Genomic DNA, 21,629 nt, shown 5'->3' with positions numbered 1-21,629 from the left:
CGGGCGTCATCAAGGCCTGAAAACCCAGACGCCCCCACCCCACCCGGCACGGCGGTCCAGGTCTCACCGGCCGCGGGGGCCGGTGCTGGTGCCCAGCCCCGGGCCAGGGAGGCCATGGAGCTGGCGAGGCCGGGCTGCGGCGCACGTGGAGCCGCGTTCCCACGGCGCCCCTCCCCGCGGACTCGGCCCGGCTCCCCCTCCGGCGTCTGTGTCTCCAGGCGGCTACCCGGATGGCTCCGGCCCGCGGGCCCCGGAGGAGCCAGCTCCCGATCCAGCCCAGCCCCTGACCGCGGCCTCCGCGCCCCCGCCCGCGGCTCGCGCTCCGCGAGGCCTCCGCTGCGCGGGCCGAGCGCCGGCCCGTCCGGTGCAGCGCAGCCTCCGGGCGGCCACCCTCCCGGGCCGCTCCTGCCGCTCCCGCCGCTCCTGCCGCTCAGGGCGGACCGCCCCCGCGCCGGCTTCCGGCCCTGGGCCGCGCGGCCGGAAGTGTAGCGTTGCCATGGCGAGGGCCCGGCGCGGGGCCCGCCCCTGCGGCGCCTGGAGGAGCGCGGGGCTGCCTGACCGACCGGGGGACCGGATCCGAACGATCGCGCGGCGGAAGGTGAGGCTCGGACTTCCGGGGCCTCAGCGGGAGGAGGCCGGGCCCCCGGGAGACAGCAGGCCGGCCTGGGGAGACGGGAGGCCGGGCCCCCAGGAAGGAGGAGGCCTGGCCAGCCTTGGGGAATGGGGAGGCCGGTCCCAGGGGGAGACTGGAGGCCAGCCTCGGGGAGATCGGAGGCCGGCCTAGGGATGATGGGAGGCCGGGGCCCCTGGAGAGAGGGGGCCGGCCTGGGGGAGACGAGATGCGGGCCCCAGGAGGGAGGAGGACGGGTCCTGGGGGAGACAGGAGGGGGGGGCTGGAGGGAGGAGGCCTGAGGGGAGGCTGCGCTGAGCTGGGAGGAAGAGGCAGATAAGATCGGTCGGGAGGGAGAGGAGGAGGCCCAGATGGCCGCCTCCGGGAATCCCAGGTCTGGGCCGCACACAGCCCAGGGCAGAGGTCTCTCCAGGCCCCTGGGTGCTGGCGGGTGAGGCCCAGGGTGGGTGCTAAGGGCCAGGAGCAGCTGGAGGAGAGAGGCCCTGAAGGCCACCGCAGCGGCTTTGACGTGAGGGGTGGTTTTCATTCCTGCAGCCTGTGGTCACACTGGGAGCACCTCCGTCTGGGCCGGCCCTGCGGCCGCCGGGCAGTGACTCACCGGCTGGTGTGGGCTTTGGCCTCGGGCCAGGGCACCCACTGGGGCCTCTCCCGGGCGAGTTCCTTACACCCTCACAGTCCGGGGGCTCGAGTGACCTCGCTTAGAGTGTGGGGGTCCCGGGCTCCGCCTCAGAGATCGGGGTCACGTTGGACTTTCCCCTGGCCCCATGCTGTGCAGGGGGACCCCAGGCCGCTACCACCGATGGCCCCCGGGAGTATGGGGGCGGTGGGGACCCCTCGCATCCTGGAGCAGAGGCTGTGGTGACTGTGGGATTAATTTCCGTAGCTGCGGCCAAAACCGGTGTGGCTCAGTGGATAGAGCATCAGTCTGCGGACTAAAGGGTCCCAGGTTCCATTCTGGTCAAGGGCACATACGTTGGTTGCAGACATGTCCCCAATAGGGGGCGTGCAGGAGGCAGCTGATCGATGTTTCTAACTACCTCTCTCCCTTCCTCTCTGACAAAAAATAAAAAAATATATTTTAAAAGAAAATTTTCGCGGCTGTGGAGCGGGATGTGTGCAGCCTGAGGTTTAGGGAAGCCAGGGAAAGGGGGCCCTCCCCAGACCAGCGGCCTGTTCACATGTGCCGTTTCGGAGTCTGCGTCTCCGGTGAACTTCCGGTGACCGGCATACCATGGCTGCCCAGGAGTGCCCCGCCCCAGCCCCAGCACCGTCCACGGGCAGCAAAGCAAGGCGTCTGAGTGGGAGTCCCAGGCTCTTCCCTCACCTCCTGGCTCTCTCAAAACTTCCTCCTAAAGAGCCCTGATAGGGCCCTTCCCATCCCTTCCTTCATCCAAATAGCTGGGTGCAGAGCTGCCCCCATGCCCCGCCCCGCCCCGCCCCGTGACCCTGGCTCGTCAGCTCTTTGCCGTCCTCCTTTGTACCTCAGCCAGGTGAGTGACCTGATTCTTGTACTCCCCCGAAGTCCTCCCTCCTCTGCTCTGGCCCCATCCCACTGCCCTTTCATGGGCGTGGAGATGGACGGGAGAGAGCGAGCGTCCCCCACCCGTTCCAGCTCCCTAGCACCCACGCTGAGAGGGGCTGAGAGGTGCCAGTGCCGAGGAGGAGGAGGAGGAGGAGGAGGAGGAGGAGGAGGAGGAGGAGGAGGAGGAGGAGGGTGGGTGTGCTCTGAGAGGTGCCGTCTGGGAAGCACCCGCCATCCAGGGCAGAGCCTCGTTTTGGTTCTTTAGGATGCCATGCGGTTCCTTATACATTTAGAACTAGCTTGTGATTTCCCACAAGAAAGCCTTTTGGGATTTTGCCTGGGATCCTATTAATCCTGTAGCTCTCTCTATTTGGGGTGAATTGACATTTTAACAAATGTAGACCATGGAACATATCCATTTATTTAGTGTTCTGTACTAATTATACATTGCCTTTAGAAAATAATCTTAAAATAGGATGGTTTGAGCAAAAAAACATAGTCTCAATGTTTCTGTGTGGGTAAGGAGTTCAGAACCATCTTAGGGGGGTGGATCCTGCCTCATTGGCTGCAGTTGGGGTTGTCCTCTGCTCTGCCTGCCTGGGGTGTGTGTGTGTGTGTGTGTGTGTGTGTGTGTGTGTGCATTCGTGCTTTGTGATGCGGATTTTGTAAATGATATTTAAATTCTGCACTTTCCAAGTACAGAGACATGAAGTTGATTTTGACGTTGCATTGGTGTCCTCAACCTCCTGTTTATTTGAGTAACACTCCTGTAGGTCCCTACGAACGTCCTGCAGGTCTCCCCCACGCCTCTGCCTCATCCCTCTCCATCTGCCCACTTTCTGCTCCTGGCTTCCGGGCCCTCCAGGGGCTCTTCACCCCTCCAGCCTCCAGGGCTGGCCTCTGGCAGGGCATCCTGACACTGGGCCAGGAAGGGTTACATGACAGCTGATCCCTCCTCTTCTGCCGCCAGAGCCATCCCGGTGGTTCCCACTGCCAGTGAGGCCAGGCCGGGAGGCCCCAGCGCCCTTCGCCTGGGAGTGCCCTGCCCGCCCGGGGCCCAGTGCCGCCGAGCCTCGGGAGCTGAGTGCCTCTGGTCGGTGTCCCTGTAGGTCAGCTGCCCTGGGTGCCCTTGCTAGCCATGGCCCAGCCCAGGTTCCTGTTGGGGACAGAGCCGGGAGCAGGATGGCAGTGGGAGGGATGTGTGTTTCACGGACACGTGGTTGGGGACCGTCCTGGGCTGGGTCTTCCCTGGGGGTGCTGGTCGCTGATGTGTGTTTGCTGATTCGAGGGGCTGCTGAGCAGTCGTCGGCCCACATTCTTGTTCGGGAGAGAGTTGCCAATGTTACTTCCTGCTTGGTGGCTAGCTTTTCCACTCGTTTTGTTTTTGAATGTTATTTTGAGATCATTGTAGGAGTACGTACGTGGTTGTAAGAAGTCAGAGACCCCCCTCACGTCCCAGTCCCCCACACACCTGCGCTGCCGCCCTCGCCCGGACACAGACCCTTACAGGCTTACCAGTGTTACAGCGCGTGCGTGTGTGTGCTTAGCTCTGTGCAGCCTCCCACACGTGTCAGTGTAGGTATGTGTCCCCACACAGCACCCTGTGAGCAGGTGCGGCCTCCCCTTCCTCAGCTCCGCCCCACACCCTGGATCCGGCCTCCGGGAGCGCCTTTGACTGCGCCCCGCAGGCATGGCGCTGGTGCCCTCCTGCCCCCTGAGCTATTAGGAATCAAGCCGCTGTGGAACCCGTGCACAGGTTTTGGGGTGAATTTAAATTTTCATTTCTCCGGGATAAGTGCCCAAAAGCACAGCTTCTTGGTCCTGCAGTAAGCACACGCTTGTTTTTTTTTTTAAGAAACTGCCTGACTTTCCCAGAGTGTCTGCACCCCAGCAGTGGGAGACCCTTGCTCCCGCCGTGCCATCTGTTCCCGGGTGTGGGTGGGCTCCCTGTGGCCACCGTTTGCGTCTCCTTGAGGGCAGAGCCGGCAGGACCCCTCGCCCTGTGCCCTCCCTGGTCAGTGGAGTGTCTGGTCCCACCTTCTGCCCACTTTCTAGCTGGCACATTGGTTCCTCCTGCTGAGCTTCGGGAGTTCTTTGTGCCGCCGGACCAAAACCGTGGTTGGGTCTGTGGTTTGCAAACATGGCCTCCGGCCTCTCCGCAGAGCAGACCTTCGCTATGCTGAGTCCGGCTGGCCACGTGCTAGCTCTGGGGCCGCCCTCAGCATGTAGGCTTCCCCTCGGCACATGGCGGGCACAGCCCTGGCCCCCGAGCTGCCAGCCGCGTCTTCGCCGGAAATTCTCCCTCCCCACTGCCGGGGTCAGAGCGCGGGGTCCGAGCCGCTGTCTGCATGCGGGCCGCTTGCTCCGGAGCCCACTCCCCCCGGCCAGCACCTTTGCTAGCCTTTATGACGGAGCTGGGTATCTACACGTATGAGCATTTGGAACATGTTCCTTTTAGGGTTGTCTGACTATTCTTTTATATATTGTATATATATAGATTGATTTTTTACAGAGAGGAAGGGAGAGAGATAGAGAATTAGAAACATTGATGAGAGAGAGTCATCAATCAGCTGCCTCCTGCACACCCCCCACTGGGGACGCGCCCACTACCAAGGTACATGCCCTTGACCAGAATCAAACCCGGGCCCTTGAGGCCGCAGGCCGACCGACGCTCTATCCACTGAGCCACACCGGTTTCAGCATGTCCGACTAGTCTTGACCTTTTGCATTTCATACAAAACGGGGAGGCGGAGGCGTAGTTTGGAGAGAGACTTGTGCTGGGAAATTAGAGTTTGCAGCACAGCTTCGGGGGTTTTGACTGATCCCATGGAGTCTGAGGTGAGTCTGACCGCCAGCGCGGTGCCCCCGTGTGGTTTTCCCCAGAGGCTTTGGTGCCTTTTGTTGCCGTTCCTCCTCAGAGACAAAGAAACGGGCTCAGGAGACAAGTTACAGCGGCAAAGGCAGGGCCTTGGCGCTCGGAGAGGGAGAGGAAGGTGGAGGTGATGGGCTTGCGGCCGGGGATTGAGGAGAAGGGGTGTGCCCGAGGGGAGCTCAGCAGCTTTGGTGGTGTTTTCGCGGTGCAGGCATTTTGAAAATGGAGTGTAATCGGATTAACCCATTTTCTTTCAGGTTTCCGGGTTTTGTGTCAGGTTCAGAAAGGCTGTCCCTTTGCTTGTCCCCTCCCTTCTGTGGTTTTATTGTTCCTACCACTGGGTCTGAAGTGACCATGAGTAGAGGGGGACCCTGTCTGTGTCCTGGGGCTCCCTGCCTCCTGCTCAGCCCTCCCACGGCCCCTGCAGCACCACCTGGTCTTCTCCCCTCTGCCCCTCACCTGGAAAGAAGCGACCCTGTGCAGGCTCCATCCCCGACAGCTCTCCTCACTGCCCTGCTCCACCTGGCTATGCTGGGGGTTGGGGACGGGGACAAAGGGGCTCCAGCTCCACCTGCCCCCTTCTCAGGGCCCTCCTTCCTCCCCGCCTGCCCCTCGCTGGCCTTTCCTGGGATCTGACCGCCTCGCCACCTGGCCCTGGTTACTCCCGTCCCCCGTCCACTCCCGGCTGGGGAGTGTGAGGTGTCAGCACCTCCGGGGCCCCCACCCGGGTCTGATCACATCACTCATTTGTCTGAAAGCCTCTGGCTCCTGCGGCTGGTTGGGCAGAGGCCAGCTTCGTGGCCGGGACAAGGTGGCATGCCCTCTACGGCCCCGCCGGTCCCCAGCAGGTGTGCACACCTGCCCTCCCCAAGCAGAGCGGGTCAAGTTGTTTTGAAGTTTACCTTCAAGTCTCAAACAACAGAAATGACCTAACGTGCACACTACCCAGCAGCCTCCCCCACACACAGCCCATCAGTCCTCTCTCGTGTGTCCACATTGTTTGTTCCTGTTTACAGAGAGGCAGCCTGTCATACAGACAGTACACTTTTCACTGAGCAGACGTCACGCACGCACGGCTCCCCCGGAGCCCTGGGCCTCCCGAGCCCAGCCCTCCGGAGGCTGCAGGTCACTCCCAGCGTGTTGTCCTAAAGGAGCTGCAGCAGGGCCCAGGGGGGTGCTGGGGTTAGCGTCCGGAAAGGCCCCGGGAGGTGAGCGTGCCTGGGGATGCTGCTCTGCCATAGGGTGTCCGTGGGTGGGTGCCCACAGCAGCACCGATGTGCTCTCCCCGGTCTCCCCGCCATTTCGAGATGCCACTGCCACGCTGCCCTTGCCATTCACACTCCTCAGCCCACCTGCCAGCCCCCCGCTCCCCACTGCCGCTCCCCAGCCTGCTGCGGGCCCTTCTCCTCTGGGGATCTCGTGACCTCTGCCGCCTGCAGTGGACCTCGCTGAGGGTAGGGCCTGCCCTTGTTCCCTTTGCCCCGTCCCCAGCCCCCTAGCCGGTGGAGCAGGGCAGTGAGGAGAGCTGTCCGGGGACTGAGCCCGCGTAATCGCTTCTTAGTGGCCTCGTGTGGCTCTGCCATGTTTCAGGGTCTCTGGGCACCTGCTCCCCCTCTGGTGGAGTGAGCCACGGGCACTTGGGCCTGAGGGGCCTGCTGCCCAGTCATACGGCTCTGCTGGTTTTGCCACCAGCCTTCCCACACGACCGAAGGGCCTCTTCCAGGTGCCGACACTCGCTGAGCCGCCAACAAGCGTGTCCTCTCGTTAAGAGACAGGCCAGGACCCCAGACAGGAAGTGGGGCACTCGTGGCCGTGGGGTGTGCGTTCGGCAGGGACAGTCTCCCGGGGAGCCAAGTCCGGGCGGGGCGGTGAGAGCCTGGGTGGCTGGGGCCAGTGAACTGAGGGTTCCCTGAGACCTTGCTGCACGGCCCTCGCTGCCCAGGCGTCTCGCACACAGCCCTGCCTCCGCCCCCTCTGCTCCCGCAGACAGGGCAGTGTCCGCTCGGCCTCCAGCCCCGCGCCATGATCTTTCGATGACCTCATCTCACCTTGTCTCTGTTTCTGCAGAAAGACAACACACTTTACTTAGAGTTGTGGCATCTGTGGAAGTTTCCCTTCTGGCTAAGTAACTAGAGGCCCTGTGCACAAAGTTCGTACACGGTGTGTGTGTGTGGGGTCCCTTTAGCCCAGCCTGCTCCCTTTCCAATCCAGGATCCCTTGGGGGATGTCTGACTGCCGGTTTAGGCCCTATCCCCTAAACCAGCAGTCAGACATTCCTCTCACAATCCTGCACTGCTGGCTCCTAATCACTCACTTGCCTGCCTGCCTGCTCACCCCTAACTGCCTCCCCCCCGCCAGCCTAGTTGCCCTCAACTGCACCCCCTTTGCCAGCCTGGTCACCCCCAACTGTCCCCCCCTCCCTGCTGTCCTGGTCGCCCCACGCAGCCTGCTGTTCAGTTCTTTGGTTGTCCCTCACTAATTCCCCTGCCGGCCTGGTTGTAGGCAGCCATCTTGTGAGGGTGTGAAGGTCAATTTGCATATTACCTCTTTATTATGTAGGATGCCACAAATAAAACCAGCTCTTTTGATTGGCAGCTATGGGAGCTCACTCCAACAGCCCAAGCAGGGCGGATGTGAAACGCCCAGAACCAGGGGGCGTGGCAGGCGCAGGGCCTTGCAGCTGGGGCTGCCCTGCCCCCAGCATTGCTGAGATTCTCCCCTCCCCCGGCCTCTCAGACTCTGCCTCTTGTTTTCTGTCCCTCGCTCGCTCGCTCGCTCGCTCGCTCGCTCGCTCGCACGGTGCTCGGAAGTGGGCACGAGAGGCAGGTGGAGCAGTGGCTCAGGGCACCTGCATTCAGGCGGAGGCTCTGTTCCCCGTGGAAGGTGCGGGTCAGACAGGGACCTGCTGGGCTGGGGGGTGCTGAAACACTCCTGGGCTGGGGTCGGGGACCTGGGGCTTCCATCCAAAAGGCCAGGGGTCCCGGGGTGCTCTTGGCAGTCTCGGGGAGCCCAGGCTTTGGGGCCTCCCACCTCCGTCCACACTCCTGTGCAGACCGCCTGGCACAGAGCTGAGAACTGGAAAAAGTGGCCCAGATTATCTCTGTTTGACATTCCAGGGAGGCTTGAGGGAGGATTGTAGACAGAGGTGGGAGCTGCCCTGCTGAGCCCCCTGGGCCTGGGTGTGGAGTGTGGGCCATTCCGGGGGCACCCTCCTGAGCTGGCCTCGCCTTCCTGGCTCCACCGAGGGAGGGGCTGGCCGCCGGTTCTGGCTCCAGCAGCTGCTCCTGGGCTGGGGCTGAGAGAGAGGCTGAGCGTAGCTAGGCGAGGGGCAAGGGGCAGGGGTACTCAGGCAGGGGTGGAGGGTGGGGTCAGGTCCTGGGAGGGGTGACCCTGGAGTCACCGTAGACGCCCAGGTCCAGCTGCCCCAAGTCCCCTGAGCCTGCCTTCAGGGGCTCCCAGCGGGAGGTGTCCCGCAGGCGCCCGCAGAGGGAGGACCTGTGGGCAGAGGACCGGTGAGCGGCCCCAGGTGCTGGGGTGGGTGGGACGAGGTGTGCAGTGCAGCCAGCGCCCTTTCCTCCACTGCGGCGGGGCGGGGGTGGGGGGCTGCTCTGTGATGGGTTTGCGGAGACGGCCTTCGCGTGACAAACCAGAGAGCCTGGGTTCTGTGGGAAGCTCGCTGCGACTCGAGGGGGTTGTCTGCAGGGCGTGGGCATCAGAGTCTCCTCGTGTGAAATGATGACATCCCTTACATCTCGTTACAAAGTGAGGCTGTGGCTCTCATGTTGGCAGCATCGTGGGGAAGGGAGACTGGTGCAGGGACCTGGGGCCCACTCTGCTGGGAAGCTGGGGGGTTTCCTTTGGCTGGAGACGGAGGGCCAAACCCGTGCTCATGGGCTCTTGGGGTCCATTTCCCTGCCAGGCCCAGGCTGAGGGAAGAGGGAAAGGTCCCACCTTGCAGGAGGGGCAGCGGGGTCTGGATGCCAGCTCTTGGGCAGAGAGGGGCATGAGAGGAGCTGTAGGTAACTAGCAGAAAGGAGGGAAGGGGGTCTTCCCGGGGGTGGGGTGGGTGTGAGGCTCTGCTGAGCCTCAGGTGTGGTCTGGAGCTGGCGGTACCTGCGGGCCTGGCCCAGCCTGTCTCATGGGAGCTGTTTTCCCGAGGGCCAAGGCAGGACAGGCTGGGACGGGGAGTCTGGACAGCTTGCACCTGCCCCTGGCTCCAGGAGTCTGCAGAGGTGGCAGGTGGACACCGGCTGCCCAGAGCAGAGGTGCTGCCTGGACAGCGCTTCCCTGGGCCCAGCTAGTCCCCAGTTCCATCCCCAGAAGCCGCCCAGGCCAGGTTCGCAGAGGCCGGAGCAGGTGGGGCCTGGACAGGTAAGCTCCTGGAGGTCCTGAGCAGGAAGAACCGGATCTCGTTTGATCTGGCCCAGGACGGAAAGAAGGGGTGCTCACTAGGCGCCCTAAATACACGTCTGGCCAGAGGAGGGGTCTTTTTCTACAATAGATGGCCTCGGGCCTGGCCGGGGAAAAGGGGACCTTCTGGCTGGAAGACAGCCAGGGCCTCCTGAGGCACGTCATGTGACCGCACCCAGCGACCACACTGGGTAGTGGGCGGGAAGGCCACGGTGATTCTCTGTGGCTGTGCCCCCGCCAAGCTGCCTGCCTGCCTGGCTTCATAGATCCCAACCCTGGGAGGCCACTCCGCCCGCCCACGTGATGGGCTTTTCTTGCAGCCCAGGTGGCTGGGCATTGACTGGACTGGGCTAGGCCCAGGAGGAAAAGGCCATGCTGGGCTGGGAGCCAGGGTGTTGGCCAGGTAAGGCGGGGCCTTGTTTGGCCTGAGGCCCAGGAGGTAGGGCCTGCCCTGGGGCAGTTCCTGGAGAGCCCAAGGAGAAGGCAGGCTTGCCTGGCCCAGCCTGGGGGCAGACAGGTCGTAGTTGTGGAACCTGGAGCCTTGGGACCTGGAGCAAAGCAGTCCCTGGGCCCTGGAGGCAGCCCCCTGCTCCCTCCTCAGCCCTTTCTTTAAAAAATAAAAATAAAAAGTATATATCTCCTGTGCAATAAAGAGCTAACATGCTAATTAGACTGGACTGCGGAACCATCTCCCGGAAAGTCTTTCCGAAGGACGAGTAGGTGGGGCCGCGAGGCCGAGCCCCTTGCACGGATTTTGTGCATCGGGCCTCTAGTGTGTATTTATCAGAGAGGAAGGGAGAGGGGGGGAGAGAGAAGCATCCGTGATGAGAGAATCATTGGGGGCCTCCTACACACCCCCTACTGGGGATGAAGCCCACAACCCAGGCATGTACTCTGGCAGGAACTGAACCATGACTTCCTGGTTTATAGTTCCATGCTCAGCCACGGAGCGACGCTGGCCCAGGCCTTCTCAGCGTTTTGAACAGTGTGACTTAGAGGGGGGCAGAGCCAGCTGTAGGCCCCCGGCTCCCCGCAGCCAGGACTGTAGCCTAGCAGGGCTCCCTGTGGGCACGGGCTGGGCCTCACACAGGGCAGGGCCCTGCTCACCTGCTGGCTGCCGGGAGCCTCGCCAGCCGACCGGAGCCGCCTCCCTGTGCTTCCTCTTCCTCCTCAGGCTGTGGGGCCTCGGCTCCTGCTCGGCTCTGCTCCTCCACGGGGGCTGCCCTCCTGAAGACGGCTGCCCCACCTGCTCCGCGCCCCCGCACCCCTGTGTCTGGGACCCCCAGGCTCTAAGCACACACCCTGCCCTGGCTGTTCTGGCTGCTGAGCCCGCCCTCCGGCCACACCTCCTCGTTAGTGCCCATGCCCTGACCCTGGGAGGCAGACAGGAGGAGGCAGAGGACGAAGAGGCCAGGCCATGGCTGCTCCCAGGCCCTACCCGGGCTCCTGAGACCTGGAAGGAGAGGGGCTCCCAGGGGCCTCTGCCCACCGTCACGCCCGCCCTTCCCCTTCGGCGAGGCGCCAGGAAGCTGCGACTTTGTTACCGGGGCGACGAGCTACAGAACCTGGACTAAGGCAGACAGGTCCTCTGCTTCCAGGCTGTGCACCCTGACCCCAGGAGGGAGAGGGGGAGGCCTGGCCCTCCAACAGCCAAGCTGCCAGGGCTCCTGAGAAGTGGCTGCTGGCGCCTCCCACGCTGCCCTTTCTGCCAGGGGCCTGTGCCCCTCAGGCTGCCTGAGCCTGGTCACAGAGTGGGATCTCCTGACCCAGCCTTGCCAGGGGCAGAGGGCACTGAGCCTTGAGGAGGGGATGCCCCCGAGGGTCCCAGTCCAGCCGGCTGCCCCGCCCCTCAGGCCCAGCCTGGCCCCCTGGTTCCCCTGTCTGGTGCCCCGAGCAACCCCCCTGGCCGGAAGCCCCCGCCATGGCCGAGCACCTGGAGCTGCTGGCAGAGATGCCCGCGGTGGGCAGGATGAGCACGCAGGAGCGGCTGAAGCACGCCCAGAAGCGCCGTGCCCAGCAGGTGAAGATGTGGGCCCAGGCTGAGAAGGAGGCCCAGGGCAGAAAGGGCCCCCGGGAGCGGCTGCGGACGGAGGCGGCGGCTGGCGGCGGGCTGCAGAAGCGGGTGCTCTTCCCTCCCAGCGTCACCCTTCTCGAGGCTGCTGCCCGGAACGACCTGGAAGAAGGTGAGTATGGCTGACCCTAGGGCGGGGGCCGGCCCAGCTGCCTCAGCTATGGCTGCAGGTGCAGGGCAGCCTGCAGACTCCCGCTGCAGGCACGAGGCTGCCAGGAGCCCCGAGAGGTGTCCCGGGTGTGGCTGCCGTGGGCTGGGCCCCGTCTTCCTGCTGGGGCCTGGGCTAGGGACCCAGGAGGAAAAGGCCGGGCTGGACGGTGCTCATTCGAGCCCTGTGGGGAGCAGGCTTTCCTCAGGGCCTTCCTGGCCTAAGCTTTGGGCGGGCTCCCCGTCCCTCCCCGGCCTCCTTCCAGGGCAGGGGCCTCTGCTGCAGAGGGGAAGTGGACAGGGTGCGGTGGGTGTGGCCCAGGGCCCAGGGCACTGTGGGAAAGCGTGTGCGTCCTTGTGCTGCCTCCAGGCACCCCTAGGGAGATCCAGGCCACAAAGATCCCAGAACCTGGCCCCAAGGTGGGGCTGCTGAAGAGGAGTGAGGGCTGGGCAGTTCTGCTCCTAGGGAGACCCTGGGGAGCAGGCCTGGGCACTCAGCCCACACTCCGGGGGGGGGGGGGGGGAGCCCGCAGTGGGGAGAGGGAGGTGCAGGTACCAGGGATGGGCGTTTTGGGGGCCAAGAGGGCTGGGGGAGACATGAGACATGGGGAGGGGGTGGAGGAGGGCACAACACCCTGGCTAGAGTGGGGTCATCAGGAGCCCAGTGCGACCTCGCTACCAGGAGGGGGTGCGGCTGGGAGTCTGAGGGGTGGAGTGCCAGGATTTGGGAAGAGTGGGTGCTGCCAGGTAACCTCCTGCCACCTGTACCGCCATCGTCCTCATCCTTCTCTGCTCCCAGCCACAGCACAGCAGTCAGCCAGGTAACCTCAGGGGCAGGGCCGCCCAGGACAGAGCCGTCCTGTGGCAGGATCTCCATTCCTGCCTGAGCCCCCCCCTTCTTGCAGTCCGCCAGTTCCTTCAGAGTGGGGTCAGCCCGGACCTGGCCAATGAGGACGGTCTGACGGCCCTGCACCAGGTGAGCGCTGCTGGGGCCGGAGGGCTAGCCGGCCGGGGCCGGGGCCGGTGTGGAGGGGCCGGCCCGGTGCTCAGGCCGCCTGGTTTGCAGAGCTGCATCGATGACTTCCGGGAAATGGTGCAGCAGCTGCTTGAGGCCGGGGCCACAGTCAACGCCCGCGACAGTGAGAGCTGGACCCCCCTGCACGCTGCGGCCACCTGCGGCCACCTGCACCTGGTGGAGCTGCTCACCGCCCGGTAGGGCCCGAGGGGGGCTCGGGCAGGATGGAGATCCTGCCACAGGCCTGCTCCGCCCTGGGCGGCCCTGCCCGAGGTCACCTGGCTGGCTGCTGTGCTGTGGCTGGGAGCAGAGTGGGCATCTGTGTCAGGGAGGGGCCACGGCTGGGCAGCGGGAAGTTGGTCCCGAGACACAGCCCGGCACCTTGCCTGGAGGAAGTACGCCCTCGCCTCTTGCTCCCATTGGCCTTTGCTTCCCGCCCGTGTCCTGGCGGGGAGAGCTGGGGCCACGCGCACTCCGGACAGGGTGTTGTCGGCCGCCTGGCTGCTTACTTGGGTGTCCTGCCAAGGACTGTCATGGATTCAAGAACTCCTTGAGGGCAAGCCTTGACCTCCAGCACTGGCCTCCTGGGCCCCCAGGCTCTGTACAGAGAATACCATTGTGGTCAGTGATGAGGGTAAAATGGGCAAAAAGAGAGAGGAACTGGACCAGGTGAGGCCTCAACCATGAGGAGTGATCATGCCGATGGTCAGCTTCACCGGATCCAGTGGTCCTCCCTCCCCCGCACACAGCTCCTCGACCCTGACCCCTCTAGTAGGATATGGATGGTTAGCTGCTCAGACTGTTTGTGGAGCAGCCCGTTCATTGATGGTATGTGCAAGAGAGGGGCAGTACTGAACCCCTCTCCTCTCCAGCAGGCCAGGGCAGCCTCTCCCAGCAGCATCTGGGGCCTGGGCCTCCTCACTATCGGCCCCACTGCCCCAGAGGCAGCCCTAGGCTGAGGCTTTGGCAGAAGAGGGACCTCTGAGTGAGGCCTGGGGCTTCCCTTGTAGGGAGAAGGTGAGGGGCCCTGTGGCCAGCACCCTGTCCATCTTCCCTGCAGGGGTGCCGACCTCTTGGCAGTCAACAGCGATGGAAACATGCCCTACGACCTCTGTGAGGATGAGCAGACGCTGGACTGCCTTGAGACGGCCATGGCCAACCGGGGTGAGTGTGATCCCACCTGCTGCCGGTGGGGCCCTTGGTGCTGGCTCTGAGCCTGTTGCCCCGCAGGCATCACCCAGGACAGCATCGAGGAGGCCCGGGCCTTGCCGGAGCTGCACATGCTGGAGGACATCCGGGGCCTCCTGCAGACGGGGGCCGACCTGGACGCCCCTGGGGACCACGGGGCCACGCTGGTGAGGCCGGCGGGGAACGCAGGGGGCGGTGGGGGCCTCAGGCGTGGCCAGGACTCAGGAGGGGTGTTTGCCTAGCTACACATCGCCGCCGCCAACGGGTTCAGCGAGGCAGCGGCCCTGCTGCTGGAGCACCGGGCCAGCCTGGGCGCCAAGGACCAGGACGGCTGGGAGCCGCTGCATGCCGCGGCATACTGGGGCCAGGTGAGCGGCCGGGGCGGCGGGCGGCGGGCGGCGGGCGCTGAGGGGCTCCCGCTCGAGCTCAGCAGCCTGGCCCGCCGGCCGCAGGTGCACCTGGTGGAGCTGCTGGTGGCACACGGCGCCGACCTCAATGGAAAGTCCCTGATGGAAGAGACGCCTCTTGGTGAGCTGGGGCCATGTCCTCGGGGTGCCGGGGAGCAGAGGGAGGGCGCCCTTGACGGCTGCCCGCTCCTCCGCAGACGTGTGCGGGGACGAGGAGGTGCGGGCCAAGCTGCTGGAGCTGAAGCACAAGCAGGACGCGCTCCTGCGGGGCCAAGGTCGCCAGCGCTCTCTGCTGCGTCGCCGGACCTCCAGCGCCGGCAGCCGGGGGTGAGCACTGCGCCCGCCCGCCCGCCCCGCCCTCTGGCCGTGCCCGGCCTTTGCCCCTCTGACGGCAATGGCAGGCCACGGTGCCAGCTGGAGCCTGGGCAGAGTCCACGGGGAGGGAAGCGTCCTCCCCAGCCTCACCCTGCTCTGCCCCAGGAAGGTGGTGCGGCGGGTGAGCCTGACCCAGCGCACCAGCCTGTACCGCAAGGAGCATGCCCAGGAGGCCATTGTGTGGCAACAGCCACCGCCCACCAGTCCGGAGCCGCCAGAGGAGGATGAGGACGGCCAGACAGACACGGAGCTCGGGCCACCGCCCCCCGAGGTGAGCCCCGCCCCTGGCTGCGGAGCAGCCTTGACCTGGGAGCCAGTGGATCAGTGACCCTGCGGCCCAGACCCGCTGGTGCCCCGCCCCCGTGCCCCTGCTTCGCCGCACGGCGGTGGGCCCAGGTCCAGGGGAGCCAGACAGGGTGCCCTGAACGGCCTCGGGGCCTGTGCTCCCCCTGCAGGAGGAGGACCCCGAAGCGTCCAGGCCACACAACGGCCGCGTCGGGGGCACCCCGGGACGGCACCTGTACTCCAAGCGGCTCGACCGGAGCGTCTCCTACCAGCTGAACCCCCTGGAGAGCGTGGCCCCCGACAGCCAAGGCCGCAGCCTGGGCCGCGCCAAGGCCCACCACACCCTGGCGGAGCTCAAGCGCCAGCGAGCGGCCGCTAAGCTGCAGCGCGGGCCCGAGGCCCCCGGGCCCGGTCTGCCCGCGGACACCGAGGCCCCCCGGCCCGCGTGTGGCTCCGGGGCCGGTGGGGACCCGCCCCTGCTCAAGCTCACAGCCCCCTCCGAGGAGGCCCCCGTGGAGAAGAGGCCCTGCTGTCGGCTCATGTGAGGGGCTGGCGCTCGGGGCGGAGGCTGCTGCCGGGCCCCGCGGAGCTCCTCGGGCCTTTTGCTGGGGAGCCGGACACGTGCCAGCCGCCGGGGACCCCAGCTCCTCAGGCAGAAGCCATACCTGGGGGCACCTGGCTACAGAGACCTTGTTTCATCCTGTGACTCTCAATAAAGAGCCCCCTGCCACCTGCCTTGTGTCTCTGCTGGGCCACCGTCCGCCTGGGAGCTGCTGTGCGTGCGCCGGCCTGAGTGCGCCGTCCCTGTGCGCCTGCGGGCCTGTGCGTGCACGCTAGGGCTCGCTGGTGGCGGCCCAGCCCATGTGGGAGTGAGGCCCACAGATGCCGGGCAGGAAGCCTGGCCCTCGCCTTGCCCTGCCTTCCCTGGCTCCTGGCGGCTCCTCTGTAACTCTTTGTTGTCCTAAAGGAGCTGCGGAAGGACCCCCCCTGGGGACAGGGATGCGTGCCAGGGGAGCAGAGATCCTGGTTTGGTGAGGGAGGGGCCAAGACATACTTGGCTAGTGTCAGAAACCTGGGGCAGGTCCCCCATTCTTGGCCTGCAGCCCGCTCCTGGGGCCTCGCTGCCAGATTTTCCCTGGGCTGGCAAAGGGGGCCAGCAGTTGGCCACTCAAGCTCTGAGCTGGCTGGGTGCCATGTGTCGGGGTGACAGGGGCCCCTTAGGGGCCTCGCGTGGGAGGGCCGAGGGACTGCCGGCTCCTGTCCATGGAGGGAGGTTCTGCATGGCCACCGTGCTGGGTGGCATGGGCTCAGGACGCCTTCCCCTCCTCGCTGGGCACCGGCCTGGTCAGCCCTCCCCTGAGCCTTGTGGTGGGAGGGTCGCACCTGGGGGAGGGGCAGGTGTGAGCTGCTGGTTAAATGTAATGGGGCTGGTGCTCTGCCCAAGTCCACCTGCCACCGAGCTGCCGGGTGGGAGGGGCTGGCTCCGCCTGGGGCTGGGCCCATATTAGCCTGCACTCTGGCCTGGGGGCCGGAGGGACAGACCTGCTCACAGGAAGGCTGAAGAGGCAGCGGAGTGGCAGTGGAGCAGAAGGTGTGAGGTGAGAGTGAGGCGGGTGCCTGCCCGGGCCCCTCTGTCCTCCAGGCAGCGAAGCCGAACCGCTGGGCTCCCCTCCGGCCTGACCAGCCGCCCACGGGACAGCACGGATGCAGGCTCCCTGACCCTCAGCTCAGTCCCTGGCTCGGCCTCAGATGCCATAGCTGGGGTGGCCACCCTGGGCAGGGCCTGTGGGGTGGGGCTCTGAGGGCCTATCACTGCTCACTCCCAGCTCTCCACCAATTAGCAGCCGCGGGAAGTAGAGCTGAGGTCACCCTGCCTGTGGGGTGGCCCCAAGGGCAGCCCGGCCGGCCTGGTGAAAGGGCGCCCGGGCCGGGCGGCGAGTGTCCATGGGCCTCCCCCAACACGGCCAGGGGCTCGCCGTGCTGATGGCACCCAAGGCCTGAGAACGGCCCTGCAGCCCCACCCTGCCATGACCACCCGCCTGGGAGGGGCCAGATGGAATCCCCAGGGCCTGCCCCCTCCCCCAACACCTCAGGATTCCTGAGGCTTGGCTCAGTTACCTGGGAGATAGGGCTGCTGACCCAGCAAAGATGGGGGACTCCATGGGGCTGGGCTTCCTCCTCGTCCAGCTGGGGTAAATCTCCACTCTCTCCGCTGGATTCAGCCCTGCCTAGCTCTGCCCACCCCTTTGGGGCACTCAGCCCAGCTCCCCTCCCCCAGACCCAGTCCCTCAGAGCGTCCTGCACCGTCTGTCCCTCCCCCCCATGTGGGTCTCCTGCTCCCGTCATGGGGACAGGGCAGGCTCTGGGCTGAGCCCCAAGCCCCGCCTGCCTCCTCACCCACTCCCTGTGGCTCCCCGGGGCAGAGCTGTGCCCAGATGGGTGGGGCGGGGCCCTGTGGCCCCAGAGGCCCTCGCTCCGCCTTCAGCCTTTCCTGTCCCTCCAGTGGGGCCAGCAGGCTGTTGAGAAGAGGGCCCTTCTTACCTGGAGCCCCTACCCTGCCTCCCCCTTGCCAGCCCTGGCCCGCTGAGCCGGGACTTGGTTCCCTCGTTCCTACGTCTGGATCCTGCCACCTCCTGAGCCTCCCTCCCACCCGGGTGTAGTAGGTTGATGGCAGTGAGGACGGTTGGCCACAACCAGGCCACGATGAACGGGCTGAGGGAAAAGGTGCTGACGCTGGACACCATGAACGCCTGTGTGAAGCGGGTGGAGTATGCCGTCCGAGGCCCCATCGTGCTGCGCGCCCTGGAGCTGGAGCAGGAGCTGAGCCAGGTATGGCCCCGGGCCCACCACAGCCCTCCGGGCAGCACCCAGCAGCCCCCGGGACAGGAGCTGGGAGGGAGGAGGCCCGTTCTCAGTGTGGCGCCTCCATCCTCCAGGGGGTGAAGAAGCCCTTCACGGAGGTCATCCGCGCTAACATCGGGGACGCACATGCCATGGGGCAGAAGCCCATCACCTTCCTGCGCCAGGTGAGGCTGGTGCTGCCCCGACAGCCTCCCCGGGGAGCCTGTCAGCCCTGTGCCCTGTGCCCTGAGCCCTGTGTCCTGTGTCCTGAGCCCTGAGCCCAGCCCTGTGTCCTGAGCCCTGAGCCCAGCCCTGTGTCCTGTGCCCTGTGCCCTGTGTCCTGTGCCCTGTGCCCTATGCCCTGTGTCCTGTGCCCTGTGTCCTGTGCCCTATGCCCTGTGCCCTATGCCCTGTGTCCTGTGCCCTGTGTCCTGTGCCCTGTGTCCTGTGTCCTGTGCCCTATGCCCTGTGCCCTGTGCCCTGTGTCCTGTGCCCTGTGCCCTATGCCCTGTGCCCTGTGCCCTGTGTCCTGTGTCCTGTGCCCTATGCCCTGTGCCCTGTGCCCTGTGCCCTTGCCTTGCCCTAGTGTCCTGTGCCCTGTGCCCTATGCCTGTGCCCTGTGCCCTGTGTCCTGTGTCCTGTGCCCTGCTGCCCTGTGCCCTGTGCCCTATGCCCTGTGCCCTGTGCCCTGTGTCCTGTGCCCTATGCCCTGTGCCCTGTGCCCTGTGTCCTGTGCCCTGAATCTGGCTTCAGCAATCGCTCCTCCCAGGTCCTGGCCCTCTGCGTCCACCCGGATCTCCAGAACAGCCCGGACTTCCCCGAAGATGCCAAGAGAAAGGCGAGGAGCATCCTACAGGCTTGCGGGGGCCACAGCCTAGGTGAGCCCACTCAGCCCCAGGGAGGAGGACTGGAGGAGGCTGTGCCAGGGCGGGACGGCGAAAGGGGCGGAGCGGCGGGGAAGGGGCGTGGCTGCGGGAGGGGCGGGGCGGACCCCCCTCTGGAAGTAGAGGATCTTCCCAGGAGCAGCCCGAACCTAACGGGCCTCCCTGCCCTCCCCTTTCCCTCCCCCCCCTCGGCCAGGGGCTTACAGCAACAGCTCCGGCATCCAGCCCATCCGTGAGCACGTGGCGCAGTACATCCAGCGGCGCGACGGCGGCATCCCCGCGGACCCCAATAACATCTTCCTGTCCACGGGGGCCAGCGACGCCATCGTGGTAGGCGGGGGGCCGGCAGGACGCCGCCGCGGTTCTGTGTCCCGGGTCAGGCTCCTCCCGGCACCCGGGCCCCGCCAACCGCCGCCTCCCGCCCCGCAGACGGTGCTGAAGCTGCTGGTGGCCGGCGAGGGCCGCTGCCGCACGGGCGTGCTCATCCCCATCCCGCAGTACCCGCTCTACTCGGCGGCGCTGGCCGAGCTGGACGCCGTGCAGGTGGACTATTACCTGGACGAGGACCGCGCCTGGGCGCTGGACGTGGCCGAGCTGCGGCGCGCGCTGTGCCAGGCGCGGGGCCACTGCCTGCCCCGCGTGCTCTGCATCATCAACCCCGGCAACCCCACCGGTGCGCCCGCCGCCGCTCCGCCGCCGCCCATCCCGCCCCCGCCCCCGCCATCCCTGCCTCACCCATCCCGCCCGCCTCCGGCCCCTTCGGTCCCGGCTGCCCGTCCTCACCCCACTGCCCGGCCGAGAGCCGGGTGCGCCTGGCTGACCCCGGACCTGCCGTGTCCCCGCGCCCAGGCCAGGTGCAGACCCGCGAGTGCATCGAGGCCGTGATCCGCTTCGCCTTCGAGGAGCGGCTCTTCCTGATGGCGGACGAGGTGCGGGCCGGGGCGCGGGGGGGCGGGGGCGGGGTGCTGGCTGCAGGGGGCAGGGTGCTGGCTGGGGACCGGGTCGGGGGGGCGGGCCAGCCCGGGCTCCCGCCCTGACGCCGGCGCCCGCCCGCCCGCAGGTGTACCAGGACAACGTGTACGCCGAGGGCTCGCAGTTCCACTCGTTCAAGAAAGTGCTCATGGAGATGGGGCCGCCCTACTCGACGCAGCAGGAGCTCGCCTCCTTCCACTCCATCTCCAAGGGCTACATGGGCGAGTGCGTGCGGGCCGGGCCCCGGGCGGGGCCTCTCGGACCCCGGCTGGCCCCCCGCGGCCCCGCCTGGACGCGCCTCGGCCTTGCAGGTGCGGGCTGCGCGGCGGCTACATGGAGGTGGTGAACATGGACCCCGCGGTGCAGCAGCAGATGCAGAAGCTGGTGAGCGTGCGGCTGTGCCCGCCGCTGCCCGGCCAAGTGGCGCTGGACGTCGTCGTCAGCCCGCCCGAGCCCTCGGACCCCTCCTTCGCGCAGTTCCAGGCGGTGAGCGAGGTGGCCGGGCGGGGGGCGGCCGGGTGCGGGCGCTGCACCCACACCTGACGGGCCGCCCTTCCCTCCGCAGGAGAAGCAGGAGGTTCTGGCCCAGCTGGCGGCCAAGGCCAAGCTGACCGAGCAGGTCTTCAACGAGGCTCCGGGCATCCGCTGCAACCCGGTGCAGGGCGCCATGTACTCCTTCCCGCGCATCCAGCTGCCCCCGCGCGCCGTCCGCCGCGCCAAGGTGCGGGCCCCGCGGGCAGCCGGTCCCCGGGGAGGGAGGGCGCGGCCTGGGACGCCCGCCTGACTGCCCTGCTCCCCCTCCCCCCGCAGGAGCTGGGTCAGGCCCCCGACATGTTCTTCTGCCTGCGGCTGCTGGAGGAGACGGGCATCTGCGTGGTGCCGGGCTGCGGCTTCGGGCAGCGCGAGGGCACCTACCACTTCCGGTGAGGCCGCCCGCCGCCCCCCCTCTCGGCCCCGCCGCCCCGGCTCCTCTCTTACCTTCCTCCCCTTTAGGATGACCATCCTGCCAGCCGCGGAGAAACTGCGCCCCCTTCTGGAGAAGCTGAGCCAGTTCCACGCCAAGTTCACCCGCGAGTACTCCTGAGTCCTCCGGGGCCGCCTGAGGGCTGGGCGCCGCCTCCGCCGCCTCCAATAAAGCTGGGGAGCTGGCGTCTGGCCGGTGTGCACGTCTGTGGGCGCCTCCCCGCTCCTGGGCCTGTGTGCGCGGGCCTGGCCTGCCGTCCTCCCAGATGAGCGGCCCTTCCTGCCATTGCAGCCCGGCCGGGTCTGGCTCTGCACGGGGGCTCAGAGACAGGCGTGGTGTCCTGGCTGCCACCGGGGCTCCCAGCCTGGGGTGTGTGTGAAGCGCGTGGTGGATGTGTGTGGCTTCGGAGGGCACATGCAGCCCTGGGGCTGGGGGCCTGGGAGGCAGGGAGGGGGCCCTCCCACCTAAGCTGGAGCATCCGAGGGGGAAGCGGGAGGGCAGGTGCGATGCTGGGGAGACGCCCGGGGTAGCTGGGCTGGAGGACCCAGGACGGAAAGGTGGGCAGCTCAGTGTCCTTGCCAGGGAGCACGCAGATGATGTCTGCTGTGTGCATGCCAGACACTGTGTGTGTCACTGAGGTAGGCATGGAGTCCCTATTTTATTTACTCATTTAAAAAATATTTTTAAAAATTAATTTTAGAGAGGGAAACATCCATGAGGACCATTGATTGGCTGCCTACTGCACGCCTCCTACTGGCAATAAAGCCTGCACCAGGCGTTGCCCTGACCGGGAATCTGGCCGCCTCTTGGGCATGGGACAACGTTCAACCAACTGAGCCACAAGGCCAGGGCCACAATCCCTATTTTAAAGAGGAAACTTGGGACCCCAAAATATGTAGAAATGACAGGAACCCCAATCGTGGTGACCCCAGCAGCTGAGGAAGCCCTTTGATTTGAGTCTGCAAGTGGGACTAGGCTCAGACACCGAGGCAGCTCTTACCCACGGGGGCGTGTGTGTGAGTGTGTATGAGTGTGTGTGTGTGTG

General features: G+C 66.0%; 2 protein-coding genes across 8 annotated transcripts; both read left to right on the top strand.

Annotated features, from left to right (window-relative positions):
- The first annotated feature begins 479 nt into the window (after window positions 1-479).
- On the top strand, window positions 480-15,658 carry PPP1R16A (protein phosphatase 1 regulatory subunit 16A). 3 transcript variants are annotated; one of them, XM_045575885.1, is made up of 11 exons: window positions 480-598; window positions 10,610-11,618; window positions 12,559-12,629; window positions 12,720-12,865; window positions 13,729-13,832; window positions 13,899-14,023; window positions 14,099-14,224; window positions 14,309-14,384; window positions 14,461-14,590; window positions 14,744-14,909; window positions 15,094-15,658. In XM_045575885.1, exons 2-11 carry the CDS (start codon window positions 11,357-11,359, stop codon window positions 15,466-15,468), a joined length of 1,581 nt encoding a protein of 526 aa, XP_045431841.1. In that variant the 5' UTR covers window positions 480-598; window positions 10,610-11,356; the 3' UTR covers window positions 15,469-15,658. The 3 variants fall into 3 exon arrangements, with proteins under 3 accessions (XP_045431841.1, XP_045431842.1, XP_036278488.1); XM_045575886.1 differs by lacking the exon at window positions 480-598 and adding an exon at window positions 4,973-4,991; XM_036422595.2 differs by lacking the exon at window positions 480-598 and having other exon boundaries at window positions 10,292-11,618.
- A 716-nt stretch (window positions 15,659-16,374) lies between these two features.
- Window positions 16,375-20,748, top strand: GPT (glutamic--pyruvic transaminase). Of its 5 annotated transcripts, none has more exons than XM_045575882.1 (12): window positions 16,375-16,521; window positions 17,584-17,752; window positions 17,860-17,949; window positions 18,534-18,642; window positions 18,845-18,978; window positions 19,078-19,321; window positions 19,498-19,598; window positions 19,652-19,845; window positions 19,932-20,106; window positions 20,186-20,341; window positions 20,431-20,543; window positions 20,614-20,742. In XM_045575882.1, the coding sequence occupies exons 2-12, from the start codon at window positions 17,591-17,593 to the stop codon at window positions 20,702-20,704; spliced, it is 1,569 nt and encodes a 522-aa protein (XP_045431838.1). In that variant the 5' UTR covers window positions 16,375-16,521; window positions 17,584-17,590; the 3' UTR covers window positions 20,705-20,742. The 5 variants fall into 5 exon arrangements, with proteins under 5 accessions (XP_045431838.1, XP_045431839.1, XP_045431836.1 ...); XM_045575883.1 differs by having other exon boundaries at window positions 16,389-16,521; window positions 17,587-17,752; XM_045575880.1 differs by lacking the exon at window positions 16,375-16,521 and adding an exon at window positions 17,057-17,115 and having other exon boundaries at window positions 20,614-20,748.
- The last annotated feature ends 881 nt before the right edge of the window (window positions 20,749-21,629 follow it).

Source organism: Pipistrellus kuhlii, unplaced genomic scaffold, assembly GCF_014108245.1.
Source record: "Pipistrellus kuhlii isolate mPipKuh1 unplaced genomic scaffold, mPipKuh1.p scaffold_m20_p_70, whole genome shotgun sequence".
Classification (NCBI taxonomy): Eukaryota; Metazoa; Chordata; class Mammalia; order Chiroptera; family Vespertilionidae; genus Pipistrellus; species Pipistrellus kuhlii.
This window is presented reverse-complemented; position numbering and strand designations above follow the sequence as displayed.

What these genes read in the sequence shown, in the direction of transcription:
- GPT (XM_045575880.1), top strand. Translation starts at nt 17,072, where the DNA reads ATGGGGGACTCCATGGGGCTGGGCTTCCTCCTCGTCCAGCTGGG. An exon ending in CCATCACCTTCCTGCGCCAG is followed by an intron (nt 17,950 to 18,533) that starts GTGAGGCTGGTG and finishes CGCTCCTCCCAG; the next exon opens with GTCCTGGCCCTCTGCGTCCA. An exon ending in CAACCCCGGCAACCCCACCG is followed by an intron (nt 19,322 to 19,497) that starts GTGCGCCCGCCG and finishes CCCCGCGCCCAG; the next exon opens with GCCAGGTGCAGACCCGCGAG.
- PPP1R16A (XM_045575885.1), top strand. Translation starts at nt 11,357, where the DNA reads ATGGCCGAGCACCTGGAGCTGCTGGCAGAGATGCCCGCGGTGGGCAGG. An exon ending in GACGGCCATGGCCAACCGGG is followed by an intron (nt 13,833 to 13,898) that starts GTGAGTGTGATC and finishes GTTGCCCCGCAG; the next exon opens with GCATCACCCAGGACAGCATC. An exon ending in GATGGAAGAGACGCCTCTTG is followed by an intron (nt 14,385 to 14,460) that starts GTGAGCTGGGGC and finishes GCTCCTCCGCAG; the next exon opens with ACGTGTGCGGGGACGAGGAG.